This window comes from Kwoniella dejecticola, chromosome 7 (assembly GCF_000512565.2).
Source record: "Kwoniella dejecticola CBS 10117 chromosome 7, complete sequence".
Lineage (NCBI taxonomy): Eukaryota > Fungi > Basidiomycota > Tremellomycetes > Tremellales > Cryptococcaceae > Kwoniella > Kwoniella dejecticola.
The window spans coordinates 493,234-516,648 of record NC_089307.1 but is presented as its reverse complement, the minus strand read 5'-3'; the positions used below and the strand labels follow the sequence as shown (position 1 = coordinate 516,648).

The 23,415-nt window shown below is 49.5% G+C and overlaps 8 protein-coding genes across 8 annotated transcripts; 4 read left to right on the top strand and 4 right to left on the bottom strand.

The window, feature by feature from the left end:
- Positions 1 to 131: 131 nt before the first annotated feature.
- On the top strand, positions 132 to 2,356 carry I303_105826 (uncharacterized protein; the record flags this gene model as incomplete). Its single annotated transcript, XM_018409138.2, has 13 exons — positions 132 to 210; positions 280 to 353; positions 445 to 543; positions 620 to 675; positions 767 to 859; positions 965 to 1,171; positions 1,234 to 1,264; positions 1,337 to 1,575; positions 1,644 to 1,829; positions 1,928 to 1,987; positions 2,092 to 2,114; positions 2,204 to 2,255; positions 2,320 to 2,356. 13 exons carry the CDS (start codon positions 132 to 134, stop codon positions 2,354 to 2,356), a joined length of 1,236 nt encoding a protein of 411 aa, XP_018261410.2.
- Positions 2,357 to 3,252: 896 nt separating this feature from the next.
- Positions 3,253 to 7,491, top strand: I303_105825 (uncharacterized protein; the record flags this gene model as incomplete). Its single annotated transcript, XM_018409137.1, has 7 exons — positions 3,253 to 4,160; positions 4,232 to 5,903; positions 5,960 to 6,096; positions 6,146 to 7,010; positions 7,101 to 7,202; positions 7,273 to 7,315; positions 7,394 to 7,491. The coding sequence occupies 7 exons, from the start codon at positions 3,253 to 3,255 to the stop codon at positions 7,489 to 7,491; spliced, it is 3,825 nt and encodes a 1,274-aa protein (XP_018261409.1).
- A 308-nt stretch (positions 7,492 to 7,799) lies between these two features.
- Positions 7,800 to 8,508, bottom strand: I303_105824 (uncharacterized protein; the record flags this gene model as incomplete). Its single annotated transcript, XM_018409136.1, has 4 exons — positions 7,800 to 7,988; positions 8,079 to 8,133; positions 8,288 to 8,327; positions 8,430 to 8,508. 4 exons carry the CDS (start codon positions 8,506 to 8,508, stop codon positions 7,800 to 7,802), a joined length of 363 nt encoding a protein of 120 aa, XP_018261408.1.
- Positions 8,509 to 8,965: 457 nt separating this feature from the next.
- I303_105823 (uncharacterized protein) lies at positions 8,966 to 10,156 on the top strand (the record flags this gene model as incomplete). The annotated part of the gene is made up of 4 exons (XM_018409135.1): positions 8,966 to 9,221; positions 9,290 to 9,630; positions 9,784 to 9,943; positions 10,056 to 10,156. 4 exons carry the CDS (start codon positions 8,966 to 8,968, stop codon positions 10,154 to 10,156), a joined length of 858 nt encoding a protein of 285 aa, XP_018261407.1.
- Positions 10,157 to 10,367: 211 nt separating this feature from the next.
- Positions 10,368 to 12,539, bottom strand: I303_105822 (uncharacterized protein; the record flags this gene model as incomplete). Its single annotated transcript, XM_065969248.1, has 11 exons — positions 10,368 to 10,562; positions 10,656 to 10,916; positions 10,977 to 11,027; positions 11,089 to 11,304; positions 11,410 to 11,513; positions 11,575 to 11,623; positions 11,678 to 11,694; positions 11,753 to 11,825; positions 11,898 to 12,143; positions 12,221 to 12,278; positions 12,340 to 12,539. 11 exons carry the CDS (start codon positions 12,537 to 12,539, stop codon positions 10,368 to 10,370), a joined length of 1,470 nt encoding a protein of 489 aa, XP_065825320.1.
- A 743-nt stretch (positions 12,540 to 13,282) lies between these two features.
- I303_105821 (uncharacterized protein) lies at positions 13,283 to 14,569 on the top strand (the record flags this gene model as incomplete). The annotated part of the gene is made up of 1 exon (XM_018409133.1): positions 13,283 to 14,569. One exon carries the CDS (start codon positions 13,283 to 13,285, stop codon positions 14,567 to 14,569), a length of 1,287 nt encoding a protein of 428 aa, XP_018261405.1.
- Positions 14,570 to 14,751: 182 nt separating this feature from the next.
- On the bottom strand, positions 14,752 to 19,331 carry I303_105820 (uncharacterized protein; the record flags this gene model as incomplete). Its single annotated transcript, XM_065969247.1, has 15 exons — positions 14,752 to 14,922; positions 15,006 to 15,163; positions 15,239 to 15,561; positions 15,646 to 15,821; positions 15,872 to 16,023; positions 16,079 to 16,223; positions 16,274 to 16,348; positions 16,399 to 16,500; positions 16,565 to 16,636; positions 16,704 to 16,776; positions 16,830 to 16,962; positions 17,087 to 17,570; positions 17,630 to 18,016; positions 18,071 to 18,104; positions 18,157 to 19,331. The coding sequence occupies 15 exons, from the start codon at positions 19,329 to 19,331 to the stop codon at positions 14,752 to 14,754; spliced, it is 3,660 nt and encodes a 1,219-aa protein (XP_065825319.1).
- A 1,916-nt stretch (positions 19,332 to 21,247) lies between these two features.
- On the bottom strand, positions 21,248 to 22,881 carry I303_105819 (uncharacterized protein; the record flags this gene model as incomplete). Its single annotated transcript, XM_018409131.1, has 2 exons — positions 21,248 to 22,519; positions 22,600 to 22,881. The coding sequence occupies 2 exons, from the start codon at positions 22,879 to 22,881 to the stop codon at positions 21,248 to 21,250; spliced, it is 1,554 nt and encodes a 517-aa protein (XP_018261403.1).
- Between the last annotated feature and the right edge of the window lie 534 nt (positions 22,882 to 23,415).

Here is a 23,415-nt window from a genome sequence, read left to right as displayed (position 1 = left end):
GGACGCAAGGACACCGCGCTGAAAGATAATTATATTCTGATTTAATCAGACTCCACGATTGAGGTGAAGCGCCATCGAAGTGCCTATAAAGCCTCCAGAGCTGCTGCGGACCCGCTGAACAGAGGACCGAGATGGACGTCATTACCTCACCGCCATCTGCGTATATCGACGCCAGCACGTCGCAAGCAGGTCCTTCTAGAAAACGCAATCGTAAGTCAATTGGCCTTCGCTATGTTACCTTTGACCTGAGACGCGCAACGCAGCTGACAGATTGTATAGATACTGAGACGATCAGAGAACTGAATGGTCTGATCAATCAAGAGAGTTCCAAAACTAGACTACGAAGGATAGCTGTGCGTGTGCATGAGACCTGTGTTCACGATGGAAAGCGAATGAAAGAGCTTGTCCTTGTGCTCAGGCTGATTCGACTGTCGAGATAAACAGGCTCAAGAGAGAGGTTCAAGCCATGGCAAACCCTTCAATCCGATATGCGGTCAGACCACCTTGGAAACATGCAGAGCGAGGAGGGAAGAGTGTGACAAAGTATGTGTGACTATGTTCGTCCCTGAGATCCATGTTGTGGATTGTAGGCTGATCATTTCGATTCTCACTCGGAAAGGCGCACTACGAACCTATCATACGTCCCTGGACAGATATTTCGCTTGGATACTGCTCGTGAGTCACCATTCACAATTCCCAACATGTAAAACAAACCTGCATGAACGAGATGAGGGCGTAGGCTGAACGCAGATCGCCGACCCGGTAGGTACCTTAATCTGTGTTATGGAGATCCAATGTTCGCGAATAACCCTTCGTTAGGCGAGGGAAATGGACCGCGAGGAGGTGTCAAAGAATGTCGGTGAGTCACGTATGATGTGTCATTTATAGCCTCACCCGCGAGAAGCCTCCTCGAGTGCAGTCAATCGAAAACGAGGGAAAATTCAAGCTGATGTTTGGGTGATAGATATATGCATTTCCAAGTTGTCCCAGCCGCCAAGAAATCAAGTAGCACCCCAGAGCCAGATATACCGCCATTGCCACCGATCGTTAAGAAGCGTTTACTGGGAGATGGGGATGGGCTAAAGAGTGAAGAAGAGAGATACGAGCCTCCGCCGGTCGCTCAGTGGATCAATTGTGATATAAGGAGCTTCGATTATTCGTTACTGGGCCAGTGAGTCGCTAAGTGCGACATCGTCAGAGGGCAAATGACTGGATGTAACACTTGAATAATAGGTTTCAGGTCATCGTAGCTGATCCACCATGGGTAAGCGATTACCCCCAACGTGCTGATCGTTTACATCGCACTGATACGCAGATTCCCTGGCAATGTTTCTAGGACATCCACATGTCACTCCCATACGGTACAATGACCGACGACGAAATGCGTTCTTTGCCCTTACGATCACTCCAGCCAGATTGGGGGATACTGTGTTTATGGGTCACAGGACGAGCGATGGAGCTGGGGAGAGAGCTGTTCGCTGTTTGGGGCTATAAGCGGGTCGACGAGCTGGTTTGGGTAAAGACCAATCAATTGCAAAGACTGATTAGGACCGGACGGACCGGGCATTGGTTGAAGTATGTTTGTTTGCATTTTCGTCGTCCAATTAAGCGGCTCGATGCTGACAGCCGATCCGCCCGCTTAGCCATACATGCGAACACCTCTTGATAGCTTTGAAATTGCCAGCCGATCACCCGAAGAACGCGCCTATACCGTGGGACACTCATCCGACTTTGCGCCAATTACGGAAAGGTGTAGATACCGATGTGGTCGTAGCTGAGGTACGGGAGACTAGTCGGAAGCCGGATGAGGTATATGGGGTGATCGAAAGGTATGGCTTAATTTTCTATACCGCTGAACCGTCAACAACCGCCGTGCAGTAGCGATCTCGCTGACTGATCGATCGAATGAATCTTGCGGCATTTGCAGATTGGCCCCTCATGGAAGAAAATTAGAGATGTTCGGGAGGAAACATAATACTCGGCCGGGGTAAGTGGACTGAGCTGTCTGTTAGGACTTTACGCGATGCTCCCAACAGCTAGATTGGCGCTAATTCCCTCCTGTGTGGTCACTGGTGATGGGCGACACTGTAGATGGCTTACTTTGGGTAATCAACGTAAGTGTGCAGCATTTGCCTAAAGTGCAAAAGAACAGTCATCACTGCAAAAGTCACTAATCTATCGGAATCTCATTCTCCTTGCTCAGTGGGCGATTCTCAGGTTGCCGAGGAAGATTTGCATGAGAGGTTATCGCAGAAGTGAGTATACTTCAAGCAAGCCAGTGCAGCCGATTTCGGTATAAGGGCTAATTTTGATACTCAGATACCCTTCTCAACGATTTGTGTTTGTATCTGTGTGATCAATCATAAGGACCAAGCTACTTGTATCAATTATCCTGTGTTCTTACCAATCCTGCCATGCATGTGAATCTGGTGCGACGCTCACTGTTCAGGGTCTGTGCGGGGAATGATCACGTTGCGGGGTTTAAGTCACCCGCGTGAACATGTAAGTTACATGTCGTATGTCGATCATTTTGTTGGTTTGTTTGATTGATGCGCATGCATTTTCGGTCCTTACCAATTCGGTCTGTTGTTTCACATTCATATATACATTCGGGCGGATCATACTCTATAAGCAAGTACAGCACAGCAACTCCCCCTACGTCACGGTCAGCCGATCATCGAATCGGTCGATACGCTTACCCCGAGTCGGTGATCATTTGCTTAGCTTGCTTCGATGACTTACTGTTGATCACGCGTAGAGGTAGACCGACGTGTCTCGTAGGATACAGTGAGTGATTTGATTTTGCCTCTTCTCGATTGAATTGGCATTCAGATCAGGTCTGACTCAGTCTGAATATCCATTCATTCTACTTCGCCCGTTTAAAGATCTTGGTCTCACTCGACCTTTCGTACCTTTTTCGACAAACAATCGCTTTGACCGAGGGAGGGTTTGCGCTCGAGCCGAGAAGAAGTTAGTGGATGAAACACAACATTCACCTCAAGCACAGACCAATCAATCAATTAGATGTCTAAGCTCTATCAGCGTATACTTTAGCCTCGCCGCTATACACTTGGCACAGCATAATACAGGAGAAACAAAACGCAAGATCGCTGGAATCACCTAGTATCGTCACAGTCACACCCATAATCACACCCTCACAATCACGCGTGTCATCGAGTCCCATTAACCCTTGATATCTCATACTTCCCCATCTCCAACATCACGACCAATGTTCCATTCACCAAGTTCATCATGAGTGGCAATACTCCGTCAACTCCTCCACCCCACCTGGTACCCCTTCCCCTCACGCCTACACCCTTACCTACAACGATGGACAGCTTAGCTGTCGCACGAACGCAGGGCGCGACGGCTCAGGAGGAAGAGCATGGTCACCCCAGCTATCATGCTATCACGCCAGGAGCAGTCGAATTCATGCCTGGACCCATGATCCGTTATACCCCTTTAGCCGATATAAGCAGCCTCCCGACAGTTCTTCCCGCACCCTTGGCAGCCATGGTCACGACGATCGCCACCTCGACGCGAATGACCTTGCGTGTCACCGCGTTCCTCATCGAAGCAATCTTGGAGACTTCACAGTACTCGACGCGGATGTCATTGGGATACATGCGACGACTCCTCATAACCGCTATTTCGTCTGCCCGGAGGGTCTACCTCATGTCGACTGCTGCTATGGAAGGTGATCTTCTCTCGCTGATCTCGGGCGGCAGTCATCTCATGATACCCAACAAGGTCAATGATACCCAAAGCAGCAAGAAAGCGGAGGCGGGAATTACGGATCAAATCTTAGGGATTTTAGACAAGTACACGAATTTGGGGATCTACTTCATCCATCATACATTCACGATGGTCGAGCTATTCACGATGTCAGGGTTCTTCTTCACCTCCAATCTCATTCAGTCTGCCCATACCGCCGCGATAGAAAGTGTGTCGCTCTTTGACAGCTTGTTCGGCTCGAACGAATCGTCAAGATCGCTAAGCGCGATCATCACGATGGTTCGCAAGGAGGTCTTGCAGGATGAACGATCCAAAAGTCAAAGTATCACTTCAAGCCTAGCTGGACTGACTAAGGCTTTGACTGCTTTCGCTTGTCTGCAGGTCGCGACTTGGAACAGGACGTCGAAGAGGATGAGGATGAGGGTGTACGTATTCTCTCCCGTTGAACTCTTGAGAGTGTACCGATCATTTAGCTAATTTGTTGCGTGATATATAGATTATATGACTGCACCATTCAAGCTGAACACATAAACGCATACTCCACAGCGAAATCTGCCTCCAGCCTCGAGAACCCGCATCCTCTTTCCATCGCCGCTCTGGAGGATGATAAAAATGCTGTAGCTGGCCCTGGACCTTCCACTGTCGAGGCTAGAGAACGGGCTTCCCTCCTGCTCACTTACAATCCCGGACTGGACGAGGCCAATCGGAGGCTATGGGAGCATATGCAGTCCGTCGAGTCCCCTGACGCGCTCAGACCGAACATCCACCAATCACAAAGCTTCGAATCCTCGACAAGCTGGTCGATGGACGAGCTTCAGGAGCTGCTCGGCGAGGCCGACGTCACGACAAACAACGACAAGACAAGTGAGCGACCCTCTCACCGCAGTAGGGGCAAGCACTCCACTGTCGAAGTCACCGACGAATTTATGGAAAGTTACACGGTTACCCAGTTATTCGGTACCCTTCCGCCAGAAAAGGATGGAGGATCGTCTCAGCCGCGCCCCTTTTCCCATCGACGCCAGCTGAGTATGCCGGAATTTGCAGTACAGGCGCTAGACGAAGATGACGAGGACTATCCAATAAGGTCGTCCGCGACCAGTATCATCAGCTCGCCGAGGTCAGGATCGGTATTTTCGCTGGACCTGGATCCCGGGACTGATGTGTCGGCGGAAGAAACGCCAAGCGGTGACTGGTCTGAGGTGGATAACATCTTACATGAGAACGATCGAGAGCGATCTGCAGTGACTTTGGCCTCTGCACAGCATCCGCAGGAGAACTCAGTCGGCACGGCGAGCTATATCGATGCGGTCGAACACCCTCAGCACAACTCTGAGAGAATCCAGGTCGTCCTCAAGACGATGACGAACAGGTTGATGCAGAGGAAAAGGACGATCAGGCATGTCACTACCGAAGAGGGAAGCGGCGATAGCAGTCGCAGACCTTCTCGCGAGCGGTCCAAATTGGGACGAGGTCAATCAAGAGGTATGGGCTGGAATAGACCTAGGTCCAGGTCGATATCAGGCGAAGCTCCGCATTCGACAATTCACCCGACTACTCCTGAGTCCGATACCCTTTTTACTCGAAGGCGAGGGCGTTTAGCATCATCCTTCCCTGGCCGACCTCTATCCAGGATGAAGAGATTACTGTCGATGTCCACTTCTACGGCTACCGGACCTTCCACACCATCTTCGTCGAGCACCGAGACACACGACCCATTGAAGTCAGATGCAATGCCCATAACTCCACCGGCTGAGGAAGTTGAAGCTGATCTCACGATAGACTCCGCCATCACACAGCAAGGTCTTAGAGCCCCGCCTCCTTCGCCACATCAGTCCATGACTTTGCATCTGCCTTTGGAGACGCGTACATCTGCGTCAAACACATCTCAAAGAACAGACTCCAATCCAGGCTCCTCGGTGTCCATTCGAGAATCGACACACACTGCATCCAGCCGACTCCAATCGTCGACCTCTCAATCGATGGGCGATCAAGGTGCCGCCAATTCTGATAATCTCTTCCCGCATGAAGGCTTGATACGCAACATACACAGGTTCATGAGGTATTCGAGCGCTGCGTATGGTCAGAACTTCCTCCGGATACTTGGTCTCGGATCAAGCGATTTCATGTTTCCCAGTACTGGTAAACACCACGCAAACAGTTGGGCATTTGTAAGTCTCGCCGCTGCATACTTCGGATTGTAGAAGCTAATCGACCGATGTGCCAGGCTGAACACACGAATATCCCCATTGATTGTATCCTGTTGTCCTGGTTCACCGAGTCATCCGCCACTCTCATGCAGCAGGAAGCACCGCCATTGGTGCATTATGTAGCGGTTGAGCATTCCCTGCAAGCGATCGTCCTGTAAGCATAAGGTTGGACCGGGGAATAATCAAGCTCATTATGCTCTTAGCACTTGCCGAGGCACTTTGGGCTTCTCCGATGTCCTGGTCGATCTGACATGCGAATATCAAACGATCCACGTCGATCAAGGTGATCCCGATGCGAGCTACTACGTCCACGCTGGAATGTGGCAATCTGCTCGAAAACTCACTGTCAAGCAGTCGACAGTGCACGAGACTCTCAAAGACGCACTGACGAAGTATCCAACATACGGACTGGTCTTAGCTGGACACTCGCTCGGCGGAGGGGTTGCAGCATTACTGGCGATACTTTCTGCGATGCCATCGAAATCTTTCTTGGAACAAAACATCAAGCTGAGGAAGCCATACGACCACCCGAGAATATCCACGCCGTTCGTGACCAATTTCGAATCTGGTTTACCGCCTGGAAGACCGATACATTGTTATGCTTACGGACCGCCAGCCGTCACTTCGCCAGACCTGAGCGTTTACGCGAAAGGACTGATAACGAGCGTCGTCCAGGATTCGGATCTTGTTCCTACGTTGTCCCTCGGAGGGATCAAGGATTTCAAGAACATCGCGTTGACCTTGAGTGAGGAGGGGAATATTGCTGAAGAGATTGTGGGTAGGGTAATAGGGCTGAATAAGAGGAAGTTCAATTTCCAGAAGAAACAAGAAACCGAGAAACAGGCTCAAAGTGAACGTGAAGGTGATAATACTTCTTCGTGCGAGAAAGGATTAGTGAGGTTGAATGATGAGAACAACACCAATGTCAATGTCGTTGCGACTAAGGAGCCGGAAATGGAGATTGGAGATGAAGAGATCCTGAGCGATTGGATGGTCAGCTTGATCAAGACGATGAGAGCGGATATGGATAATGAGAAGTTGTATCCGCCCGGAATGGTTTATATAATGGTGAGCGTGATATCGGCCTTTGCTTCCTTGGCGTGAAAGCTTGTTTGCGTACTGCGGAATGAGCGCGAGCTGATACGTACGTGGATGTAGGAACACTTCGATGTTTATGTGACGGATGATCAACCTCCTATACTCCCTCATGTGGGCTTAAGAGGGGATAAGAAAGTGGTGCATAAGCAAGCTCATCGGGTGGTGAGTTTGCGTTATTCTCGTTATTAACCCTGGTCAAGTAGGACATGACTGACTTCTGATTTTTCGGTAGATCTTGAGACAATGCGATTCTGTAGAAGAGCGATTCCGCGAACGTGAGTCATTGAGTTGTCTTACTTTTGGCCGCATTCTGAACGTAGAATATGATGCTGATGAGTGAATTTGATACTCAGCGATATTCGCCAAGAGCATGCTCCAGAATCACCTGCCGTCGCAGTATGAACGATCGACGCATCTGTTATATCAGGGTTTGGGCCAGGGCAAGTTGTAGTAGATCAATAATGATTTTCTGGTTGTACATTTGACAAGCAGGTTTGGAGGTTAGGTGTGTCAGTTGTACCCAGCATCAGGTTGTATTTCAGTTGTATGTTATGGTATTAGTACGAGTATCAATAATGGCCCTGAGAAGCAAAATGAGATGAAATACATTTGACCATTAATCTGATTTACAACACTGATTCGCATTTCCTTTCATCCTATTGTTCAGCCAAAGCCATTATCGGAGTCCTCTTCTTCTTGTTTCTTGTTCTGGTCAACTTGACTTTCTGATCTGATCGAGAGAAAAGCTTGCTCAATCACTCAGTCGCTCCACGGTTCATCCAATGTTTCAGGGAACCAACCCCATCTTCTCAGATCCACTTTCTCCCCACCATTCCCCATGAGAGTTTCCACTTCGACCCCCTCGTTCTCCAGTCTGTCCTTCTGACGCGCGACGCCTTCGCCTAGATCCCCTCGAGGTGATATCATGCCTCTGGAATTGATGACTCGCTGCGATTGACAGAAATGGACTTATCAGCATCAATGGATGTACCTATGATCGGATGTCTGCATGGACACGCGGGTATGAGATGCACTCACCTGCCATGGTATATCTGTATTTGGCGGTAAGGCTTTCAACGCGTTTCCTACGTGCCTATGAGGGAGAAGAGCGTCAGACTAGATATCTTTCGTCTACCGTGTCAAATAAAGCGGAGCAGCGGAGCACGTAACGATAAGGCAGATAATTCGAAGAGTGAATGCATAGACAAATAGTAGCTGGTTGGTGGATACAAGTTGACAGGACTCACCGCGAATACTTGGGATATCCAGCCAACTTTGCTATATGGCCTATACGAGGATCTAGCTGTTAGTCAGACTTCTCAATATATTGTGATGGCTTCTTTTCTTAGGCTTTGATATACAATACATCCAACCCCGCGGCAAGCTCACCATAACTAGTAACTTTGCCAAAAGGTATCAAGCGGGTGATCTCGTATGTCTTGGCTGTCAAGTCGGCAATATCGCTCATTGCGTAGAGCCGTGAGCGCCGTGCAGATCACTGTGCTTCTCTCCGTCCGGCGTCTTTCGATGTGCTCTTCTCTCAGTTTGGAAGCATGCAAATGCTGCAGCAATTCCTAACTTCATAATGCAATTCGCAGATCCTCTCAGCTAACAGCCGCCAGCTCGCGTTTTGTGAAGCTGATGTCACCTTGTGCCTGAGCGTCAGATACTCTTTGGGCGGATGACGGAGATTACCCCTCAACTCCGATGTCCGAGCCGAGATTGTTCGAAGGAAAAGTCAATGATGAGGCCTACGGCTGACAAATGTTATTTTGCATTTGGCGTACACAATCAATCAGTAATCGTGAAATTTCTTGACACATCAGATACTCTCAATCTTCATCAACACCACCCCTCTGAAGCAGACTGTAACAAGACCCGACTGCTCTATCATCCTGCCCCGTATCAAATCCGCATATTTGATGATGCTCTCCCGATCAGCAGCTAGATCTTTCCGATCTCTTTCCGCCCAAATACCTCGTCGATCGCTTTCCACATCCACACCCTCAGCCTCGTCCTCGTCTTCAACTTTCAGCCGGAATGCCGCTATAGGACTGACGACTTTTGTCGTTGCCGGGCTGACGATCACCTCGGAACGAAGGAGAGTGCTGAATGATGATCGAGTGAGGGAGAGTGTGCTGGATCAAGGGAGTCTCAAGGAACCTATACATAAGCGAGAGAGTGGGTGAAATTCAAACGCCCCCATGATTGCCGTCTGATAGGCGCCGGCTAATACCACTGCTGATCAGGTGCCTCCAAACCATCGACTTCGAGCGACACCGACAAGATAAAAGAACAAACTTCTGCACTTTCCGACAAAGCATCTGATGTGAAAGATCAAGTAGTTGAAAGATCTCATGAACTTAAATCTAAAGCAACCGAGAAGTCGGAAGAAGTCAGACGAAAGACAGATGAAGTGAAAGAAAAAGTATCGGACAAAGCGCAGGAAGTGAAAAGCAAAATCCAAAACTCAGCGGATGACGCACCAGCAACGGTGGCTCATGTGGTAGAAGAGAAATCTGCTGAGGCTGCTCAACCTTCCCAAGGTGCTTTCAACGAGGAAACGGGAGAAATCAACTGGGATTGTCCGGTCAGTGTAACCGTTTGGTTGTTTGTACACGGACTACGCCCCTTCTCATCCCCTTCAGATTACTCCATTGATCATATGAGACATCGCATCATCTCGTTTCTCGGCTCCATGAAAATTAGTAAACTGATCTAGAGTACGTTTTCTCATCTATAGTGCCTCGGGGGTATGGCCGACGGACCGTGTGGAGAACAGTTCAAAGAGGCTTTCTCATGTTTCATCTACTCTGAAGCGGAGCCCAAGGGCGTGGACTGCGTAGAGAAGTTCAAGCATATGCAAGATTGTTTCAGGGAACATCCTGAGATCTACGGAGAAGGTATGTATTACCATTCACTCGTCCTTATTGGAAATTTCCCCAAGGTTACATCTCGTTCGCGTACTCGTTCTCTGGGCTGAACGCTAATGAATTTCCTCGTGTCGTTGCGCAGAGATCGATGATGACGACGACGAGTTGGATCTTGCCGATGTACCTAATCCTGCCGATGAGGGAGTGACGATAAAAGAAGATAGCAAAGCTCCGCCGTCATAAGATGTAGGAGATGGTGCAGGATTGTTGGCTTCTCCGGATAGACAACATACAGTATAGTACACACACAAGTACATCACCGTTGCATATGTATTACAACTACTCATGGTTGGTCGTGATTCATGAAATCCGACTGAATCGTACATTAAAAGATACAATGCCTTTGTCGTGGACCCGAGGACTCATGCCCTTAGGCACGTCCGCTGAGACCTGCTCAATAATTCCATCTCCAATCATCTACATCAAGCAGATTGACGGCCCCTCCAAATTTCTTCCCTTTCTTCCCTTGTTCATAAGTACATATCCGCCTCTCCCTTGAAGAGCTAAGGCATTTACCGTTGATGAGGCATAGCGACAATTTGTATGCTCTCACCGCGGACTGACGGCCTTTACATGGCGCGAGGTTCACCTGAAAACAAGTCAACCAGTCAGCTGTCAGGTTTCACGTTTCACGTTTCACATATAAAAGTTGGGTATATTGCTTGGGCGCTGGCTCGCTCACAGTATGCCTTTCCGTCCCTTTAAACTCAGTCAAACCTTGGACGTTCCAGATTTCGATCTCCCCTTCCTCTTCATCGTTATATACGTATACATCATCCGGATCATCGTCATCGTCGTCATCGTCGTCATTGTTCTTCGGTCTCGTGCACACCTGTTCTATCTTAACCAATGCAATATTGTGTTCTTTCGCCCAATCCAGAACACTGGATGAAAATTTGAAGTCATAAGTTGATCGTCCAGCTACCAAAGGGGCTAGTATACACTGGAGGGGCCGCACGATCAGCAAGGTAGCCGTGAATAAGGATCCTAGCGTGAGACTTACGTCAGGTGGAATGCCAAAATATCGGTTTGGACCCCAAGGAGCGTCGACCACCTGCTCCTCAAATGTCAGCCTGGCCCAAGGAAAACCCGTGAAAAAGGTCTATTTAGCTCACCTGACAATACCCTACAACCCGATGCCACCAACAATCATCCTGTCCCTTGTTTCCCCAATTACCCCTATAATTCAGCCAGCTTGAATCACCTCGATGCCAGATCCGCCGCCTTGACTCGGGACCATCCCAGTAGACAGCTGGGACGACATGATCCTTCGTATCCCAAATTGGTCCTTCGTCGTCCGTTATATCGACAAGCTTGAACAATTTGCCCACCTGAGCTCCCGATTATCAGGCCGTTCGCCAATGAGATCGATATGCCCTGGGAGTCTAATGTCAACTTACATTTGCGTATATATGATCTCCCGGCACGGGCCAAACACCATGACTTCCAGCTGCGACATACGCCACAGGTCTCCTATCTATCTTCTCTATATCTTCCCATCGGAATGTACCAGCACTGAATCTTCCGCCGGTATGTGTTGCTACAATTATATTTCGATGGACCAGTCAGCATCAGAAGTATGATCGATGGAAGCTACTTACTGTAATCCGCAGACACAGGTTGTCCATTGATCGTTCTCATTCGCAAATGCTACTTCCGGTGTGAGCTGAGTTCCGGGACACTTCGAGGAGATACACAGCTTACCTCCCAGTCAGCGACGTCTGATAGATAGCATCAGCGTCGATACAACCCAGATGATATAGACAGAATCTGACTTACGATTGCCCAAAATCCCAAAAGGCCCTACTGGCTTACCGAAGTTGAACGGGTAGAAAGTCCAATACCACAGGTCCTATAGCCCATATATGAGGATCGGCCTTGTCACTTGCCAGGTGGGTCTCGCCATTGTTTGAGTCTAACTCACAATGATGCCATTTCCCTGATCCACGCCGAAACCATACACCTCCTCTTCCACTTTTCCCCGTCCATCCTCGGCGTCATTGTCCCGATCATAAGGTCCGAACAGATACTCGGATTCTTCCTCTAAGAACGGCTGGGGATTATGTGATTCTCGGATAGACAAGAAAGTATCTGGAGGGATCTTATAGAGCTGAGAGCGAGAAAGTAGTGATCCATTTAAAGGTTGTATGTCACCTGCCCGCGATTCGGTCTGAGGAGGATCTGGACATTTAGCGCGCTACAGCTCTCGAGTAAGGGTAAAGTGTAGATGACATTGGTGGTACGCACGTAGTTATAGTGTGGGAACATATAGTCTACAGACGAGGGGAAGAACGATTCGAGCTCTCTGATACATCGGCACGTGTGTAAGCAGGGCCCTCCGGTGAAATGTGATTAACACGGCTCACGATAGCTTGAAGATTGGTGCATATTGATCCAGCAATTCGAGTATACCAGAATGATTGCTTGGTCCATCATCGTAATGGTGCCATGAATCCCCTTCTTTCAGTATCAAAGGTTTTTGATCTGCATGCAGGCTGATCGGCGAAGGTGAAACGCTGCCAGCTAGGAGTGTAAGACACCACAGCGCAGCTGAGGAGAGCTGCATGCATTCGCGCGGTGTCAGCTGCGAATCACGGTGCCGATCGGAAAAGAGCACCTACCATATTTTACAGAGCCCAACGCCGTATGTACAACTACGCTGTGAGTTGTGCACTTGAAGATGAATCTGGACAAAGGATTATGCAGCATGCAGCACGTCGTCTTGATTTTGTGATTTCTGATCGACCTCGGTGGCGAACGACGCGATGACGTCTTTGGCGCAGATAACCGAGAATCCTGCAAAACTACAACAAAGAGTTTTCTGAACTCTGAACATGTCTCAACTCGAAGTGTCTCCATCGCAGGGTATATCTGGTGCCTGGCGTCTGACCCATTAAAGCAAATAAATGCGTTGCGTTTCCATGAAGTCAACGGTCGTCATTCATTGGAATGCTTCGGCGTAGCGTGGATTCTGCATGATCCGCCCAGTAGGCTTTGACTTTAGCTCTATCCGCTTCTCCATCCGAAAATTATCCAGTGGCCTTCTCCTTGTCAAAGGGTGGCTCAGGAAGATCCAATGCAGGCTCAAAGGATTTGCAGGTCATAGTTCTAAAGACAGAGTCTGGTTATCGAGGAGATGCAACATGCAATGCCTATTTCTAGGAGCTAACCCATCAACCGCCCATTGAGATTTGCTCTTCGTCTTCACTCAACTAAACAAACCCCCTCATCACTCAGGATGCCGCGGACAACTCAGCTTGAAAGCATCGCAGAGATGATAGCCTCTGCTGAGCACAGCCAAGCGGCACTATGAATCGCTTGCTTTCTCCAGCTGAGCTGTTCCAGATTGCCCTGCACACAGGATACGAGAATACGACTAGCAACCATCAAAGTCAAGTTGTGGCGAGGCAGACCGGTCAGCCACAGCTGTCGGTATCTGTTCTCGAGGAAGAAACGACAGAAGAGGTAAATAATGGAACTCGTCAAACAATTGAAGAATGGTCTCAGAGTCTGCTCAAACGATGTCCCGAGACAGCAATCACAGATATCCCCTCAGTCGTCCGGATCCTGATGCACGATCCATCTTTGCCGAGGGAGATCACACCTCAGTACGGCGAAGATAGGATCGTGGGACATCTGAACCACTTCACCGGGATCCATCCTCTTACTCGCGCTATCGGTTCTTCCCTCAGGACAAATGCAGACGGAAGTAGGCCTGAACCAATCTCACAAGCTGAGAGAATCACAGATCAACATGATTTGATGGATCAACTGCAGACCCTGATGGAACTTCGATTGACAGATGCTACGCGCACCAATACCTTCAGGCAGATCTACTTTGACAATATGAAATCATTAGCCAGCAAGTACGGCTGGCGAACAGCCGATGCATCATTTAACCCAGATCATGGTCTCACTTACGTTGAGACCACCGCTACTGGCGAACAACGGTCTTATGAAGATCCTCACGATGAACTTGTGACCATGCCTGACCTTGAAGAAGGGTTCCGACTCACCTTGAGGGAAAATGCCCTTGATACTCATCGCAAGTATTGGAAGCCAAGACCCGACTCAAAAAGCAGATCGAAAAAATCGCCAGACTCTCAGAGAGAAGAAGCTGAGACCCGTCTCCTGCAGGAACAAGACGAATTCTGGAAATTGAAAGTAAAACAGTGGGCTAAAGAGGCTGAGAGGTTGACCAATAAGGATATTCAGGACAAGCTCACATTCCACCGGCCGCAATCGCTAGCGGCGCTCGAAGAAGACGAGACGACTCGTTTGATCAACCAGTCAAACGCGTTTTCAGAAGAAGAAATTGCCAAAGATTTAGCAATGTGGGAGGAGACCAAGAAAGTATCGCAAGATCAGTATGTCATGCCTTCCGACCACTTTCTCAAGGCAGTCCATGAGAGGATAGCTGTGCGCGAACGCCTGGAGAGCAAGTACGGGCAAAACGAAACCGCGCGATCTGACTCAGCGTGGAGAAAACTTCTTGGAACCGCGGTCAGATCACTCAAGTTCAAGTCTAGGTCCAAAAGATCGGAAGGCACACCAGCCACTGCGGATACTTCTCTCGTGTCCATGCGAGCCTTGTAGGGCAATGGAACCGAGTACGGGCAACCGGTCTCATTCCATGCTGCGAATCAAGTAGCAATTCCGATCTCTCATAGATCTACTCTGATCGTGTACATTGATACGTAGATCAGATTGAGTGTGATCATCATGTGTCATGCATTATCGTGTCCGCAGCATGGGGCATAGAACGGTCGTCATCGCTCTCAATGTCCATCCTCCTCTAACTCAGCTAAGAAATTCAACCAGTTCTTTTTAGTCACAATCCCCTGAAACACCCCCCGGGAGTTGGTCACTATGATCTGCCTTACTCCAAGCTTGACGAAAAGCTGCTGAACAAGTTCGAGCGGAGAATGGAGTTGTACGGTTATAGGTGCCTTGATTGATTGGAATTATTCACATCAGCTAAACTCTTCCCTACTCATGAAAACATGTAGCGGACAGCATCTCTGCCACTCACCCGATCGATATACCGGCTCAGATCGTAAGGCGACCACTGTCCATCTGCATACGAGTCCGCGAACGAGAAGATGGACATGGCTGATGATCTTCTTCGATGGGAGGAAGCGTCATCCGGCATCAGGTTGAGCGTAGCATCCGGCTCATCGGATAGTTCGGCTAATACGCCATGCACCCTCAGTCAATCAGCTTTTTTGGTACAGTAATGGCAACACAGCAAGGTAAGCCACTCACACAAAGCATGCTCCAGCTCGTTCATGCCCAGAAACCCGACGACTCTGAGACAGCTCTTCTCCCTGCCGGACGTCATCGCTGCGTCTAGACCCATACCGGAGGAAGGGTTGCCGCCGTTCGCTGTTACCTCCTTGACCAGGATAGGGAATCCGGTATCCGCCATGCCCAGCCTGACCAGTTCCAGGAGTTTGCCGGTGAGCGAGCGGACTGTGTGCGGTTTGTCTGCTCGGAGAATCGGTACGGTCTTGTCGGCTACCGAGGAGGCTCGTCGGGAACCCCACAGATACTCGTGCTTTTGATCGAGGTAAGGGAGTTGGTTCAAGCTAGACACAGAACTTTCAGTCAAGACCTTATGTAGCCAAATTCCCACGGATGCGATGCACTGAGTAATCGGATAAAAGACTCACTCAATCACCAAATCGTATATACCCTTCTTCTCGAGGCCGTCAGCCACTGTCTTGGCTGTGAGAACTCCCAGCATCACCGGTACAACGTAGTTGAGCGTAGAAGTGAGTTCGAACATGATGACGGCGAGCGAAACCGTAGTACGGGTCACTCCTGCGAGAGTCGCGGCGGCTCCGACCTGATTGGACGTCAGCTGCTGTGACGTGAGTGTAGGTCAGTCGAGCTTACCATGGCATACAGTCCGGGTACGATGCAATCCGTCTCCCTGCAAACGTCGAAGATGGCCAACGTGGGATAAGAGTATTCAATGTACTCTATACTCAGACCGACTATTCTTCCGAAACACGCTCCTACGACCAGAGAAGGTATGAAAATACCGGCTAGATTCTACTATCAGCTGTGTGCCTTGAACAAAATTAGCGTCGGTCAGCTCACCCGGTAGTTTTATGCCGAATGTGATGATAGTCAAAGCGCCTTTAATCAGTAACGCCGTTCCGATCGTCCGGATGACCGATGCAATCTCATGCGGGTGGTTGACACAGAGACTACTGGATGAAGACGGTTGACATTCCTCGAAAAGCTGGTCGATTTGTCAGTCACTGCGAAGTGATCATGTTGTTCGCCACTCACACTGGCAACGAGCTCGGTACCGCCCATCCTAGTGTAAGGGTTGAGGAACGATATACCAGATGTAAGGATGGTGACCTGTATAATCTGTAAGCGAGAGATGATGCACCACGTATGGACACGCTTACTAGAGCCACTTCTACGATAGGATGCTTCTTCAACCAGGTTCCGCCTCGGACTTCCCTGCTCCATATGATGTTGAGCCTCGCAAATATCGCGCCGTACAAACCCTAAATTAATGTATCAGCATGAGACCGGAGAACACAGCAGCAGAAGGCCAGCATGATTACTCACCCCGAAGACACCCAGAATGACGAAGATGACGTATTCCCAATAATGGTATTCTTTGGTATACGTCACGTTGAACTGGCGGCGAAAACGTCGTCAGCTAAAGATGTCGTCCACGATCAATGCAAGTCAACGCGTGACTCACCAGCACCAGACTGCCGTTCCCAAACGGATTCAGCGTCTTGAGGGTGATAGCAGCCACGGCAGCACACCAAAAGCTGATGGAGCTGATCAGCTGATCGAAACACACGGCTCAGCTCAGCTGACATACCTCCTCCACATCACCTTGGGCGGAAAGTAGTAAGACACCTCTTCAAGAGAGAAGAGTACCCCTCCAACCGGCGCGCCGAAGGCCACCGATACTCCGGCTGCACAAGCCGCCGACAATACTTCTCTTCGTTTTGCTATGTCCGAGATCGAACCATGAGCTCAGTCTCTCACGAGTAATGACGCCAACAAGGATGAGGTACGGGAACGATAGAGAAAGACAGTGGCAGGGGATGTAGACTGTGTGGCTGAGGAACTCACCTTCATTACACTCGAATTTGAGGAACAGCCGCGATACAATATTCCCGACACAAGAGCTGATATGCACTAGTGGTCCTTCTTTTCCCAAACTCAGTCCCGACGCTACACTGAGTGCCAGGCCCACAGACTTGGTAATCAGGGTCCATCCTCCTAAATAACCATGAATGACGAATCCGCTCAGAATAGTCTTGATCTCAGGTATACCGCTCCCCGCAGCATAATACATGACTTTGCGAGGGGGCTCGACAGATGGAAAAGCCTCTGTGAGCGGGGTTATGGGCTCATTCGCTATTCCCTCCAATAAAGGCTGTCTCTCATTCGCATTTTCATTGTTGTTGAGCGCGGCTTTCTGTTTTGCCTGTTTCGGGTTGTGATCATTGTGCTCTGACGGCGGAGTCAGGAAAGTGGAGTCTTTCGATGTCGTATGGTGCGCCGAGGAACTGAGGTAGACCGTAAGGAACGACGCCAAGGTGGCGAGGCATACCTATACAGTTTTAGGCAATTTGAGCTATGCGCGAAAGACAGGACATTAGGGTTACTTACCGCTACCACACCGTAAGCGATGAACTCGGGTCCGCCCCATATCCATTGTCCTTGCGGTCCGCCCTTCTGGTGTGGAGCGAAGAACTCGCCCCATTCGATCCAATCCCCACAATTGTCCTCGTCTCCCGCATCTCCCCCTCCTGACGGATGATGTGGGGCACAGCAGAACCGTTTTGCCGTTCCCCATGACGAGCCGCAGAATCCCTCCTTCAGGTCGAATAGTGCCATCTCAGTGCGAATGATGAAGAACGCTATCACCGCGGAGAGTATTCCGATGATCGTGACGACAAGCCAGCCTTGGAATCGGTCCCACGAGTTTGCAAGCTTGCCACGTATCGAACGGTGGGCTGCATGGCGCAGGCGACGGACTCGCGAGGAGTCTTTGATCTATCAGGGGAGATCAGCTAATTAATGACGGCAAATCTCTCATGAATCGCTCACCGCATCATGAATCCAGTCAATTGTGACATATGAGCTACTCCGCCGTCAGCACAAAAACAAAGTAGCTTGATTCAATGATAGCTCACCTGTACCATACCCTTGTCCCATTCGCTCGCTCCCCCTCATCATCCTCCAGCATCTCATCATCGTCTACCTTGCCCCGCGAGGCATCATCGTCGTAATTGTCCGGTCTCCCAAATCCCATCCCAATCGTACTCGCCGTCCGTTTAATTCTGCGCATCACTGATCCAGTCGGACTTTGCGGTAACGAATGTCTAGCTGGGAAAAGCGGCGAATGTATCTGATTGTTGAAATTCGAATTCACCGATAAATGCCTGCTATGCGAATTCGATGAGTTGGCATGGGGTATGGCGCTATGAGGATGAGGATGTGAAAGCAGCAGATCCTTATCCCTGAATCGAGAAGTGGTCGCAGTTCCTGGTTGTGAAGCAGAGTAATAAGCTTCGTGTGTGGGCAAGTTGAGCAGACCCTGCGGAGGCGTAACGGTCAGACGGTTCGAGGTTGTTCCCGGTGCTGCTCCGGGATGTACACGGGAAGTAGATATTCTTCGGGGAGATGATAACATGGCGTCCTGATTAGGGTTGTTCAAGGTTGACATCGATGGTGTTCTTCCTAAACCTAATCCTGCATTACTGGAACCCGAATTACTTGTCGATCCGTATCCATTTATTGGTGTTGAGAATTGCCTGATCCCCTGCGAAGAGCTAGGTGGAGCTACACTAGATCTTCGCCTTTGTTCTAAATTACCATTTCCGCCTCCCCTTGTTATCCTAGGACTGGACGCTGCCGAGTCCAGATTGACTAATGACATTCTGGGTGTCGGTCCTTCGAAATCTGATTCTTCGGGAAAGGTGGATGAGGCTATGCTATTCGACATCGAGAAGGTGCTGTTCTCAGGCGATGTTGAAATAGGAGTGGATCGAGAGGAAGAAGGGGGCTGAGGATAAGCGGTAGAGTTTGAGTGAAAGGAAGAAGGATTTGGGAAGTAGGTAATAGGTGATGGAGGTTGAGTCTCAGCTATGTCTAATGATTGTCGCCTCGAATGCGAAAGACTAGATCGCGATGAGGGTCCGGGACCACCGCCAGTGGAGGAAGAGGAGGAAGAACCGTAGTATCTATTTTGCCGCAGAGACGAGATGGAAGGGGGTCGAAGAGGCTTGATAGTCTGGGTCGAATGGGTGGTGGAGGCCGATGTGGACATCCTTTGTTCTTCCCCTGTATCCCTTGACAAGGATGTCATCGCGAAGGGTAGGCTATCGAAATGTGGGGTACAAACTGAGACGGAGAACGGTTCTGATGGTCGTCAAGCAAACAAGTCGTATAATGAATGAATTGGTCGCGATTCATTCAAACTAAACTTTGCTGAGAAGGATTGAATGGACGAGCGAGCAAGGGAATCGAGGTGAAGAGGGCCGTGCGTGAATGTGAAACTGTGTTTGTCTTCTATCCGGTGTGTCTGGGGTCATTTGCTTTTGCATGGTTTGCCACTTCGATAAGACATAATCTAAAGGAGCGTGGTGTGATCTTCCGAGGATGACTAGTGTGTGCGCTGTGATGAATGGCGACGACGATGTGTGAATGACGAGACGAACGATAATTGTCCCGTGCGTGCGCGTGATAAGCGAGATGAAGATCAGATGGGAACCTGGATGACGTTGGGGTGTAAGTCGCGTCTAACGGTTGCAGCTCAACGCAGCATATGAAGACACTCTGAGGATATCATGCTTGTATCTGATAGACATGAAATACAAGGGGTGGATGTGTCCTGTATCTCAGACGATGCCATATTCGGACTACCAGACAAATAAGCTTCAGACCAAACTCAGGTACGGACGGTCTCTAGCTTCTTCGGTGTGGAAAAGAAAAAAGAAGGGACAGCGAGAGGAGGACTTCCTGGTCAGTACCGAATGGTTATGGCGCTGCACCCTCTACGCGTTCCCTGGCGCCATTGTATTGTACTCAGCAGTATGGAGGAGACACCTATAGCCTGATCATGCACCGAACCTTGAAATGCAGTCTATGCTGTCCTCCATCTTAGTTTGGCTTACTGGAATCGGATCCTGATCATCGCGCCAAATATTCGGATCAAGCCGAATAACGCCACGTGCACGCGACCAAGCTGGACCAGTTTGAGGTGAGTTAAGTGACTGCAAAGCAAAGCAGAACGACAAAAGACAGCATGCATATATCTATTCGCTCATCTGAGCGTCACTGCTATCCTTCCAATCATGTGCACGCGGAACGTGAAACCCAGTACGTTACGAGATGGGCGAGCGGGAGAAGAGTCCTCTTTACCACGGTGTAGTTTAGCTTTAAGAAGGGGCAGTCAGTGGTAGATTCCGAAGACGATGATCAAGGGCAGGGAACTTGACATACTCACATCGTGAGTACTATCCACAAGCCCCGACCACTATGATACCTTGACTTTCCCTCTCTTCTGATCGCCATCCCTGTTCTTCGCTTCTCCCTGCCTTGCTAGGGCATCATCCTCGACTATACTGTCCGCTTGTTCTTTGCGGGTTGCCGGTGATAGAGCCTGGCTTGGATACCGTCTCTGCATACTCTGGAAGTGACTATACATGATGAACAGCGTGAATAGGACAAGTAGTATCGCTCCAAAGGTGATTAAGTTGAGCTGATAGTCGGTCAAGGAATGCTGTAGCCTGCCCATGTTGGCAATGTCGAATCCGCGAGCAAGATGACCGATTGTAAGCTCGGTGCTGTGCCTTCGAGATGTCTACGCTGCTGTTCAGTATTTGATACGGTCGCCTGGATGTAGAACCCTTGATCTGAGCTGAATAGAAGTGTAGCTGGGCGCGTCGAGCTTTAGCTATAGCTTGACTCGCTCTTTGAACATCGAATATTGGTGAGAGGAGATGCGAATGCGAAAGTCGTCTCTGTTGATGGTTAGTCAACATAACGTCATTTTTCCGATCAGGCACAGTCTGTTTTGTGCTATTTATGGAGAGAGCCCGTCTTCATCGCTCGCTCATATCGCACAATGCGTGTACCTATCAAGGGATTCGAAAGCATAAGCATATGTTCAGGCGGAAGATGGGGGTGGCATTCGATGCAAGCTTTACAACATGAACATACGGCCAATCATACCATACAACAATGACGAAACGCGATATCCTCATAAGCTTCTATCCTAATCTATCCGCCATCCTCCTCCTCATTACCCCTCTCTATACCGCCCCGCTCCGCACTCATTCCCATATTCATCCTGATCATACCCTGTCCACCAAACGACCTCCTCCTACCACCCCCGCTCATCGGTCCGTAAACTCTCTCATTTCCTCCAGGCGATTTATCCGCTTGAGGGAGAGGCACCAGATTCCCATCCATATCACCTAATTCAACGCCTTTCTTATGTAGTAAGTTCGAAAGTTTACGCATCTCGCCCGATGTTCCTGCATCTAGAGCCATCTTGCCTAACTCCGGTTTCACCCATTTGAAGCCATCTACATTGATCCTCCTTAATCCCTTCGGCGGATCTTCTACCAAGTTTCTCACGAAAGAGTTCGTATCTTTCGTCCGAGTGTGTAGGGGCTGACCGTCGCTCAAACGCGGTTGGACCCATTTGTAGATCGTCAAAATACACAAGGGGTGATTCGGATGATGCCGCATGGATGATATGATGCTTTCAAGCTGTTCGTAGTCCGGTATCAGGAATGCGAGGTGTTGTAGATTCGGATAAAGCTCCAGTAGGTGTTCGGTCGGTACGAGCAGTTCTGAGCCCAAAGCGAAGGGCGATGATTTGCCTTGTAAGTACGTCAAGGAGCGGATGCAGGGTCCGTGCACTTCCTGAAAGGTGTATGTCTGGTCGCCCGGCTGTCCGAAGAACGAGGTGATCGATAACCTTCTCAGCGCCGGTAATTCCGCCTGAATCAATGCAAATAACAGATTGCCATTCTTGATATCTTCCAACTTGATCGTATGCAATTTCGACATCCTCAATGTATGACTAAGATCATCCGACATGATGCGATAAGTATGTGGAGTGGATCCGACGACGCTAAGCACTTCTAGATTGGGTAACTTCCGCAGTAGTTCGACCAGCCCATCTTTCCCGTCATCTCGGATGTCCAAATCTACTTCGACGCCTTCTAGACACTTCAGATGCTTCGCGAAGGGGGACCAACCTATTTCTTCGAGAGCAAAGGGCAACTCTCCTGAAGGTAATTTGAGATGCTGCACGTTGGGCAGTGAAGGGAAGATCGATAAGCATGCTTTACTTATCTCCGTTGGGTGGACAGCAGAGGGAATGGTCGATAAGTCAAGTAAGGTTATATAGCGACCGGGGATAGAGTATGTGTGTATGTTGATATCCGACCATTTCGAGTCGCCGTATAACACGCAAGATGCGAGCGAAGGCAAGTTGTCGGTGATAAACGGCGAAGAATAGAGGTATTTCATGACAAGGGGCTTAGATCAACGGAAAGCATGTCAGCTTCGACAAGTCGTACAGCAAAGATCTTTGGTTTTTGGGTCGACCGCCAACTCACCTTCCAAGCCTTGCAAACAGCCATCAGGCCTCTTGCTGTCCGCGTCACATCCCTCCTTTCGTCCAGCCGCTTCTGTGCAGATATTTTGCCCTTGACGCCGGACCATGAATCCCATGATGGGTTATAGGCCTCTTCCGGGCCTGATGGGAAAGAAGGAGGAATGGCCAATCGATGGAAGATAATTCGGCGTATGATCTCGAATGGGAGTGTGGGAAGCGGGCCGTCTGGAGGAGGAGAAGTGGACGAGTTGGCGGACGGACGAAAAGGAGGAGAGAGCGGCATCGCTCGAACTGCAAGTACTGTTTGACAGATGACTCAGCTGAACGTCGACGATCACTTTTCCTCCTACAAGAACGCCTGAGCTGCCTTCAACTCCTCTGTCACAATCAAGCCATCCGGATCCTCGCGCTCGAGATATAGTGTGATAGATAACCCCAGGGAGGGGCCACAGTAGCTGTGCCTGTTTATCAGATATGCGGTCGACTCGATCAGATCACCTCCTGTAATGACTGTTTATTTGACCATTATGACGAGGTGGACCAAGAACGCGGATCTCTGTTCCGATATAACCGATGAGAGCAGCTTAAGTGGTAGGTATATCTAAGCTCCGGAGTCAGCCTAGAAAGCATTTTCGGAGGTGATATTGCTATGCATGCTACACCTACCGGACAGGTATTGGACTGACATGCATGCATGGCTCAGGTGACAATGCATATTGACTCAGCGAGAGGAAATGCTGAGTGTCCACAGAGGCATGGAATTGGCCAATGAGAGTGGATTTACGAGTCAGCAGAGTGTTTTGGTTTGTGCTTACTA